Raw genomic sequence first — 11,456 nt, 5'->3', positions numbered from 1 at the left:
TTTTAATTCGAATGAAGTGACACAACCTTCTTGTTTAATTGATAAATTTCATATAATGTGAACGGTTGAGGAAGAATTGTGATTGGTATATATTTTGGAGCGTTGGCTCGAACAAGAATGTGATAGTTGAGAAAGAAGTGATTTAAAATAGGATTTGTTGTGATTATTCCCTTGCCGGGACGTGTAGACTATTATTATGTACTCTCCCTTGCCGGAATATTTGGGCTGTTAGCTGTACCCTTGCCGGGTTAAAGTGTTATATTGTCGAATTCCCCTAATGGGGCCTCCTTTACAAAGTCCGACATTTTGAACTATGATATGGGATCGTGTGGCACGCCGTCCACTTATATATTATGAAATGGAATCGTGTGGTACGCCGTCCACTTATATATTATGAAATGGGATCGTGTGGCACGCCGTCCACTTATGAATTAAGAAATGGGATCGTGTGGTGCGCCGACCACTTATATATGAGCTATGGTATTGAGATAGTTTCGTCGTTATATCCGTTGATCTGTATTCGCTGTATTTTCCTCGAGCATGCCCCTTCCCCTTTTTAGTTGATATTCTCTGTTGTTATTTCTGTTGCCTTTGTATATATATACCTGCACAAGTTGTTTTCTTTTGGTAGGTCCTGTCTAGCCTCGTCACTACTTCGCCGGGGTTAGGCCAGACACTTACCAGCACATGGGGTCGGTTGTGCTGATGCTACACTTCTGTGCTTTTTGCACAGATCATAGCACCGGAGCAGGAGCCTTTGGTCAGCAGTAGGAGCGTTGGGAGCTTACTTCAGTCCGGAGATTTCCGAGGTAGCTTGCTGGCGTCCGCATGGCCCGGAGTCTCTCTTATCTCTGTCTTTCGTTTGATTTCCCTTGTATCGGATCAGACAGTACTGTATTCTTATTCAGACTTTGTTTTTAGCATTCAGTAGAAGTTCGTGAGTTAGTGACACCAGATCTGGGTAGAGGTGTATTTGAATTTTCGCACTTGGTTTCAGTTATTTATGTATCGAGACTTCCGCTTTTATATTAATTGCCTCGTTCTTCTTTATACTATTAATGATGTTGAGAGAAATGTTAACCTAATTGACTTGCCTAGCTCCTATTAGTAGACGCCATCACGACTCCCGAGGATGGGAAATCCGGGTCGTAACAACAACTACCAATAATATATTATACATCAACATAAATTGTACTAATAAATACTAAACAATTATAGGAGAAGGCTAAAAGAAAGAAACAATAATCCAGAGGATCATGTAACGAATATGCGGAGCTAAAATCACATTTTGGGGACCTGATCAAACAATCAAAAAGACTGGCAAATAGAAACTTTTAGTCAGATATATCCTAGATCACAAATAAAATAATAAATAAAATAGAAAAAAAATACTCCCTCCGGTACAAAATAAGTGATTTTTTGGCTTTTTTCTTGTGGTCCAAAGTATGTGATTTTTCCAGATTACAAGAATGAATTAATTAATTTTTTCCTACATTGTCCTTAGAGTAATTAATGTTAGAGTATGTGTTAGGAGTGTTTATGTGAAGAGATAGTAAAGGTTAATATGGTCAATTTCATTGCTAATTAATGTTAAAAGGTGAATTTCTTAATATATGTGAAAACAACCAAAAAATCACTTATTTTGGACCGGAGGGAGTACGTTTTAGTGTACAACTCAAATGCACTCTTTCACTCATACGTGTAGCTCATTCATGCATGTGAAGATGTTACTTACTCCAAAAACCCTCTCCTCATAAAATGTGCAAGTAAGAATTTGAATAACGATACATTGATGAAGTGAATAATTACCAATATAATCTAATACACAGTGATTTATCAAGCTTCTAAATTATAAGTTGAAAAGCACCTGTAAAGAGCTGAAAAAGGAGGGGGCAAGATTGGTCCCGAGACTGGCGGATGCGTTGGCTGTTGAAGAAGCCCACAATATTCTTATAGTCTTATCTTTTTGATTCATTGCATAGGTTGATCACTGAATTAGTGATAGACTTATGGGCTTTCAAAACGGAAAAGACAAAGAAGAGCAACGGATGGAGGTGTAATTAACAGAATATAATTAAGAAGTGATTTTTGGATACTTTAATGTAGCACATAAATAGAAAAAATGTCAAAAATTTGAGAATAGAGATAAATATGATTCTTGGCTAAAGAGATATACCACATCACTTTTTCTATTGGCAACTTAATTCACTAATGTCATATATATATATATATATATATATATATATATATATATATCAAATGAGAGCTAATATATTGTTTGCTCGATACTTTTGGAAACTTGAAAGTAGCATCTGAAAGTTTATGTAGCGTCAGATTATGCTCTACTCCCAACACAAACGATAGTCCCATCAAGTTGAAATAAAAGTAGCTTTATGATTTTAACATCTTATATAAAAGTATTTGACGAATATATGAGAATCATTCCATCTTAATTATATAAAATAATTCATTTAAGTTAATTAGGATATCTAAATTTGAATAAGAAAAGATATATTAAACTGATAACTGTTTCACTTACAAAATAGTTCATAGAAGTACAATCTTACCTATTCAAAAAACCAAGATACATCTCATTGATCTATCCAACTTTCTATCAAATTGTATATTAAGAATCATATCGTTGTTAAACAACACGAGGGTATAACGTAATAAAAAGAAAATAAAAACTTAATTTCCTTTGGTTAGCTGGTACTATGGTACTTGAACTTTCAATGAATGTGTGGATAAATAGCTTCAGTGTTGCACCTATGCCTTAAATTATCTGCTGCAATAACAAAAAGACCAATAATAAGATATTATCGGATATCTACCGTGGAGTTCATGAATTATAATGACACATATTGAAAACTGTCACGACCCCAGTTCACCCTCCATGAACATGTCGTGATGGCACCTAGTTCCTACAACTAGGTAAGCCTAACAGTGCGGAATAACAAATTAACATTTGCGGAATAATTAATTAAAACTGAACATACGGAAATAACAACTGTATATAAGACCACTCGGCCTAAAACAACTCAAAAATATGCGGAAGTCTACAACTAAATCCCAAAACACGGAAACTCACGGGAAACACAGGCTAATAGAACGTAGTGATCTGCTCTACACCAGAATGTCTAACAACATGAAAGGAAAGAAAGGAACTATCTGCTAAAGCCGGAATAGAGTAGAGACTCCTGGTCTGCGGACGTAGCAGATATACCTCAAGTCTCAGCTAGAACTCTCTACCACGAGGATGATACACCTGGGAGGAAGTACCTGGATCTGCACATGAGAAACATGCGCAGGAAGGGCATGAGTACACCACAGTGGTACTCAGTAAGTGCTAAGCCTAACCTCGGTTGGGTAGTGACGAGGAAGGTCAGGGCCCTACTGAGATAACATAATAAATACTGAGATAACATAAACAGTTTAAATAAAGTCTACAACGAGAATTCTAAACCAGGTAAATAAGGAAGAACAGTAATAGAAAGCAAGGTAAAATACAAGGAGAACTGCCCTCAACAAGGAATAATAGCCGGGGATCTCTTGGTATCCCGAGGATCTCTTGGTATCCTCATCATATACACTAGGGATCTCTTGGTATCCCGAGGATCTCTTGGTATCCTCATCATATACACTAGGGATCTCTTGGTATCCCGAGGATCTCTTAGTATCCTCCTTATATACACTAGGGATATCTTTGTATCCCGAGGATCTCTTGGTATCCTCATCATATACACTAGGGATCTCTTGGTATCCTCATCATATACACTAGGGATCTCTTGGTATCCTCAATAAGTAAGCCGGGGATCTCTTGGTATCCCAGTATATATATAGAAACACANGTCTCCGTGTATCTCCTCGCCTCAAGGATAGTGCGCCTGAGAAGAGGTACCTGGATCTGCACATGAAAAACATGCGCAGGAAGGGCATGAGTACACCACAGTGGTACTCAGTAAGTGCTAAGCCTAACCTCGGTTGGGTAGTGACGAGGAAGGTCAAGGCCCTACTGAGGTAAAATATAATATTAATTAACAGTATGATAATCTGACAGAAATAACAAGTACAGCAGTGAGATAAGGCAGGTCAACGAGGTAATAGCAACTACAAAAGACAGAGTAAACACAGAGTAAATACAGTTCAATATCAATGATACCAATGAGGGTCTCCCAGGATACCGTCCTGTAGCCCTTTTCTCAACCGTCCAGTGGATCTCCCGGGATACCGTCCCGTAGTCCAACTCATGTACCAAACCGAAGGATCTCCTGGGATACCGACCCGTAGTCCAACCATCAATGTGCAGGGGGATCTATAGGGAATCTAACCTACAGTCCCAAAGTAAAAGTGCAGGGGGATCTTCCGAGAATCGAAACCGTAGTCCCAAAGTAATCAGATAGAGGGGGGGGGGGGGGAGCTACCGGAATCCCACATCCGTAGTCCCAATGTAAATGCACAACCACCACCAGAAATATACTAAGGAATGAAGTACGAAATACAAACACAGATAGAACTAGCCTAGCATGCTTCACGTAGAATAGTCAAAACAACTTAAGCAAATAGGCAATCAAGTCAACTAAAAATGCTTTTCCTAATCTAGCACAAGTTATAATTTCAAGTAGAATAAGGCAAGTAAGAAAGAAACTAAATCTCAATAACATAAGTAAAAACCGGAATTTCATCAATTGGCTCAAGTACGTGCTCGCCACCTCACGTACAAGGCACTCAAAAATCAAGTAACAATCCTAAGGGGAAAGGTCCCCCACACAAGGTTAGACAAGCCACTTACCTCGAACCTGCTCAAAATCAACTAGAAATCACGCCCTTGCCACGAGTATCCGACTCCAAATGGCTCATATCTATTCAATTCAATTATACATTGTAAATAACATCGCAAACACCTGGTTTTGCTATTAAATTCAAAGCTACGGCATAAAATTAGGTGAAATGACCAAAATGCCCTTCAGGCCAACGCCTCGAAATCGAATAATTTTTACATTTTCAGAACCCTCGTACTCTCACGAGTCTAACCATATAAAAATCTCCCAAGTCGGAGGTCAAATTCTCACTCAAAACCCAATAGTTAGGTCTAAGAAGTTTTACCCAAATTCTTCAAATTTTAATCCCAAATTAAAATTTTAATGAGGGATTTAACTACAAAATGATGAAATATAATTAGAAGGGATTAAGAAAACGTTACTCAATGATCTTCACTTCAAAACCCACTCCAAATCGCCCTCTCCCGAGCTCTCAATTGATTTTTGTAACTTATGAACTCAAACCCTCGAAATTTCTATTTCTGCCCAGGGATTTCCGCTTCTGCGGCCAATTTACCGCTTCTGCAGTTTTCATTAAATTCCAGGCCTTCCACTTCTGCGGTCTTATACCGCACCTGCGGTTGCCGCTTCTGCGGTACTCTTACCGCTTCTGCAGTTTCTCACAAAGGACCAGGGCCGCATCTGCGATAGAGGCCTCGCATGTGCGTAACCGCATTTGCGGTAGATCTTCCGTACCTGCGGAAAAAGTTGAGGGAGCCCAATTTCGCTCTTGCGATGGTCAGGCCGCTTCTGCGGTTCCGCACCTGCGGAACCCAAACCGCAGGTGCGGTTATGACAGATGCCAGCATGTCTTCAGCAACTCTTCAACTTCAAAACCTTCCGTCAACCATCCGAATTCATCCCGAGGCCCCCGAGACCTCAACCAAAAGCACCAATAACACCTAATACCTCATTCAAACTTGTACCAATCCTTAAACCACCTAATACAACGCCGGAAACTCGAATTAAACAAGGATTTGAGACTAAGAACTTCAACTTTTATCAAAATACGCTTTCGATCAAAAACCTAACCAAAACACGTCCAAATGATCTGAAATTTTGCACACACATCCCAAATGACATGATGGAGCTACTGCAACTTCCGGAATTCCAATCCGACCCTTGGATCAAAAACTCACTATCGGACCGGGAATTTCAAAAATTCAAACTTCAGCATTTCAAGCCTAAATGAGCTACGGACTTCCAAAATACATTCCGAACACGCTCCCAACCCCGAAATTACCCAATGGAGCTAACGGGACCATCGAATTTTCATTCCGAGGTCGTCTTCACACTGTTCCGACTATGGACCATTTTTCCATACTTAAGCTCTCATTTAGGGACTAAGTGTCCCAAAACTCTCCGAAACTCAACACCGAACGTCCCGGCAAACCAAAATAGTAGAAATGAACTTAGGTGAAGCAGTTAATGGGGGATCGGGGCGTAAATTCTTAAGACGACCGGCCGGGTCGTCACAAAAATTGTCAACAATCAAGAGACGTTCACACGTGGTCAACAATCAAAAGTGTTTCAATTGCGTAGCCGCGTTCTCTCTAGCTGTAGAGTTCCCGATTTTAAGCGCTCGAACTAGTGATTTGATTGCTCCAGATGCAGCGATAAGTTCCTTATTCTCGTCACAAAGTGACAGGTTGAGAATTGCCGTAACGCCGTTTTCCTGAAGCTGAGGATCGGAGGACGCGATAAGCGAAATCAACGGTTTGATTGCTCCAGGTCGAGCTATTTTGATACGATTTTCCAGTTTGTTTTTAGCGAGGAGTATAATCTCCGTTGCCACTTGATTTTGCTCGTCAATTAAACTTGACTCGACATCGGAAACAAGTTGCTCGATTAATTCATCAGAGTTTTCAGAAGCGCAAGACAAAAATAGCCGCCGGCTTTGTGAAGAAGCGATTGGAAACTCGCCGGATCTATCACTATTGCAATCACTGAAAGTTGAGGAACTTGCGTTAATATTGAGATCGGTGAAGGTTCTTCTCAAATAGGTGAAATTCGATTGAACTTCAGTCTCCATTATCGGAGCTTATGTATACAGCCTCCATTATCGAAGCTTATGTTTACAGTTTGTGCAGACATGTGGTTGACATACCGAATCACAGTCCCTTAGCACGTGTGAACGTCTCTTTATACGCGTGCCTAGGAGGTGAAGAATAAAAGAAGGGAAAGAGAATAAAAAATAGAAATTTAATAAATTAATTTTGAAAAAAGACAAGGCACACAAATTACAGCTGTCAAATAATAAATGGTGTGGGAATCTGACGTGGTATTCATGTCGAGCAATTGAGATACAAGCTCTAAGAGAGGGGCTTATCATAAGCATTTTTATTGAATTGAGGTGCCAAATTTGAAAAAAATGAGAGTTTTAGTATCGGCTTTAAAATCTTATGCAAGTTTAGGTGGCCCAGAGGCCATTCTGCCTATTGTTTTTGCTACGCACCAAAAGGAGTGATGGCATTTTACAAGTCAGATATTTTTCATTAAATATAATTTGCTTATATATTTTAAATAAAATAATTATGATTTGTCCTTGTTATGTAACTGCAGAATATGTACATTTTATTTTTTAATAATAAAATATAGATCTCCAAACTTATACCAAAAGTTAAATGGAAAAAGGCACTAAAATTTTAAAAAAAATCATGTCCAAAATATTCTTTTTATTGAAAAATGACAGAATATGCTTATTTTGAAGATTTTATCCCCCTTCTTATGCCTAAGCTCCTTCTCCTTTTTTTCCCCCAATATTTTGTCTTGTTTACTTTCTTTTATTTTTTCTATTTTATTGTTGTATTTTCTCACTTTTTTATTTCTAGTAAAATTTTGCACTTATTTTATTTTTATTATTTTTTTAGTTTATTTATTTTTGTTCTGATTGACGAGACACGAGACAATGTAAATAGATGCTGGAGGCTTGGAGACAGGCATTGGAGTCAAAAGGTTTCAAGTTCAGTAGGAACAAAATAAAATACTTGGAGTGCAAGTTTAGTAACGAGAATCATGATGCAGACGTGTTAGTGACGCTTGACACTCAAGTCTTCCCCAAGAAAGGAAGTTTTAAATATCTCGGGTCAGTAATTCAATGTAATGAGTAGATTGACGAGGATGTCACATATCGTATTGGAGTGAGGTGGATGAAATGGAGCTCGCATCCGGTGTTATGTGTGATAAGAATGTGCTGCTTAGACTTAAAAGTATGTTGTACAGAGTGGTGGTTGGACCGATTATGTTATGTGGGGCAGAGTGTTTGCAGTTAAGAACTCCCATGTCTAGAAGATGAAAGTAGTAGAAATGAGAATGCTGAGATAGATGTGCGGGCATACAAGGAGAGATAAAATTAGGAATAAAGTTATTCGGAAGAAGGTGAGAGTGGTCCCAGTGGAGGACAAGATGCGAGAAGTAAGGTAAAGATGGTACGGGCATGTAAAGAGGAGAGGCGCAAATGCCCTGTAAAGAGGTGTGATAGATTGGCCTTGGTGGCATGAAGAGAGGTAGAGGTAGGCCTACGAAGTACTGGATGAAGTGATTAAGTAGGATATGGCGCAACTTCAGCTTATTGAGGACATGACCCTTGATAGCAAGGTGTGAAGGTCGAGGATTAAGGTAGAAGGTTAGTGGGTAGTTTAATGTATTGCTTTGCCATACCAACTGTATTAGTATTAGTCTTGTATTTTTGTTCATACAGTTATATTTCTACTTGTTATTTCTTTCGTTTCAGTTATCTTATTATATCGTTGTTATTAGTGTTTGTTGTTGCTGCTTGTTTTCATTTGTACTTGAGCCGAGGGTCTTCAGAAATAGCCTCTGTACCTGCACAAGATAAGGGTAATGTCTGCGTACACACTACCCTCCCCAGACCCAACTTGTGGGATTATACTAGTATGTCGGTGGTGGTGGTGGTTTTAATTTTTTTTTTTTTTTGTAGTTATTTTTTCTTCTTTTATTTTCTTTTTTATTCTTTCTAGTAACAATCTCTCACTTTTTGTTAGAGTTGTGCATAATTTGGTAAATACCGAATTACCGTACCGAAATCGAAAATTTAGTATTTGATATTCAATATTTTAGTATTTGGTATGGTATTTGGTTTAAGTTTTAAGAAAAAATAGTATTAGGTATTTAAAAATAAAATACCGAAATACTGACACCATACTGGAATATATACTAAGTTACACAATACACATATGATCTATTATAGCATAAATAATAAAGTTCTAAATTTTACTTTTCGTTATTTTAATAGTTTTCTTTAATCTTTACCACCTTTTCCCCCCACTATACTTGCCTTTCTCCCTTTTCTTTGGTGTGCCTACTTACGTTTCAACCTTTCGCACGTCTAGGTTTAACATTTTGGTTTTCATATTTTTTTCACTACATTATAATATTTTTATTTTCGTGTTTTTGAATACCTTACTTAAGAAAATTACAGTCTGCGGCTTTATGCACTAGTTAATATTCGAGCCGAACAAACCGAAGTTACCAAACTGAATAAACCGAAACTGAAACCGAAAGGAGAAAAACCCAACCATACCGAATTTAATTAGGTATGGTATTGTATAATATTTTAAGAAACCAAATACCAAAAATAACGAACTGAAATGTCTAAATACAGTATCGTACCGACAAACGAACACCCCTACTTTTTGTAACTTTATTTTGTTGTCTTAATTTTTTACTGTATTTTAATTTTTTAAATGTTGTTGTTTCCAGTAAAATCTCTTCATCCAAGATATAATTGTCACTCTTTTTTACTTTTATTTTATTTTATTTTATTTTATTTTATATTTTTCTTGTTTTATTGTTATTTTTTACTTTATTTTTTCTTTTTAATAAAATTTTGCACTCTTTTTTAGTTTTTTTATTTTAGTTTCTTTTCTTTTTGTTGTTTTTAAATTCTTTTTTTGTTCTCTCTAGTAACAATCCCTTACTCTAGCACTTTCTTTTCTTGTCTTCATTTTTATTAATTTTTATCTTTTTAGTAAAATCTATACGTCCAAAATATTTGTCATTTTTTTACCCTCTTTTATTATTACTAGATTAGAGTACGCACATTGCGCGTGTACCCTATTTAAATGAGTAAAAAGTCTTTTAAAATTATATAAATATTATATTAGAAATTATATTTAGTTATTATAGATTAAAAAATTAAGAGAGATATGATAAAAATCAAAAGGTCATTATATAAAAAAGGATGTTTTGTTGGATATCAATGATAAATAACCAAATTATGTAACGCCAAGCCAATTAGTTTATTTGATAACAATATGAAATAAGAGCACGAAGAAATGTGTTGATCATATTTGCTAGCTCAATAAAATAATAAATTCTACCCCACTAAAGTTCTCAAGTGCCTTATTGATTTACGTTTAGGATCGAATTCTCGCAGTCGCGCTCTTATATATATATATATATATATATATATATAGTAAATATACGTTGCACATATACTTCATGTGAATTTAAAGAGCATATTCTTTAACTTATCTTATGAAATATAATTGTTATTTTAGTGATCTAATACTATATTCAAAACTTTGTGTGTGAACTTGCTAATTCGAAAAACAAAATTTTGTTAGCCACATTAATAAAACTCCGACAAGATAAGTGAACTAGAACTTTTAACTTATCGAAGCAACGATGAATCTAGCTGAATAAAAGTAGGTTTCGGATCACGCCCAACTCTAGTCCTAAAAGGGATAAGTGGTCGCTGCAAATATAACCTGGATTATGAGTCTATGGTCGAATCCCACAGAGAACTAAAGTTTAGCTATAGCTATTTAATATCCCTAAAGAAACAAGTTCAAACAATTTTCGAGTGACAAACAAGTTCAAATATAACCCACTCGTACCCACAAGTTAGGACGCATATTTCGAATTTATTTCTAAATCGCTTTTTGATATGAATGTGGAAAAAAGATCTGAGGGTAATAAGCCTCATTGTACCTCAAATTTCATTCCAAATCTTAACCCAAATGATCCAACGACGCCAATGAGTCACAATCTACATATGCGAGCGCACATGCATTAACAATGTATCTTAACAATATCCTTTTAATCCACAAGTAGTCAATACTTACATTAAATTCTCTAAATTTCTTAAATTAACCGATTTAGGTGATATCATGAATAATCGCTTAAAAAACTTCAACAATGGTGTTTTTACATCTATTTAGATCATTATAAACTAACATTAAAGTCCCAACACCACTATCCGTCATCTTTTCCACCAGATAATCAACCACAATTAATGCCAAGCTAAGATGACACATTTATGACCTCCAGCCACCAACCAATGACTTTTAAGCATTTATTCCTACCATAAATATTCATAAATCTTCCAAGTGTTCTTGGTAGATTTTAAAAATCCAGAAAATTCCATGATTATTTGATGTTAGTAGATGTTCTAAAAACTTGTATTTAACACTAAAATTAAGGGTAAATCTTACCTTAGTTGATGGGGTTGAATCTTTGGTTGAAGGATTCTTGAAGCTCTCAAGAATTGAGCAAATTTTTGAAAATGGCCAAAAATTCTCGTCCATGGTGTTATTTATAGAGCTGAGATGGTTGCGTGACCACACCACTCCTCGCTTTAGCGACGACAACAACAACATATCCAGTACTATCCCA

The 11,456-nt window shown here is 36.5% G+C and overlaps 1 protein-coding gene across 1 annotated transcript; it reads right to left on the bottom strand.

The window, feature by feature from the left end:
- Nucleotides 1-6,336: 6,336 nt before the first annotated feature.
- On the bottom strand, nucleotides 6,337-6,849 carry LOC109236398 (protein spotted leaf 11-like). Its single transcript, XM_019402572.1, has one exon. It carries the CDS (start codon nucleotides 6,847-6,849, stop codon nucleotides 6,337-6,339), a length of 513 nt encoding a protein of 170 aa, XP_019258117.1.
- Between the last annotated feature and the right edge of the window lie 4,607 nt (nucleotides 6,850-11,456).

Source organism: Nicotiana attenuata, unplaced genomic scaffold, assembly GCF_001879085.1.
Source record: "Nicotiana attenuata strain UT unplaced genomic scaffold, NIATTr2, whole genome shotgun sequence".
In the NCBI taxonomy this organism is placed as follows: domain Eukaryota; kingdom Viridiplantae; phylum Streptophyta; class Magnoliopsida; order Solanales; family Solanaceae; genus Nicotiana; species Nicotiana attenuata.
The sequence above is the reverse complement of the archived record's forward strand: the minus strand, read 5'-3'. Positions and strand labels throughout refer to the sequence as shown.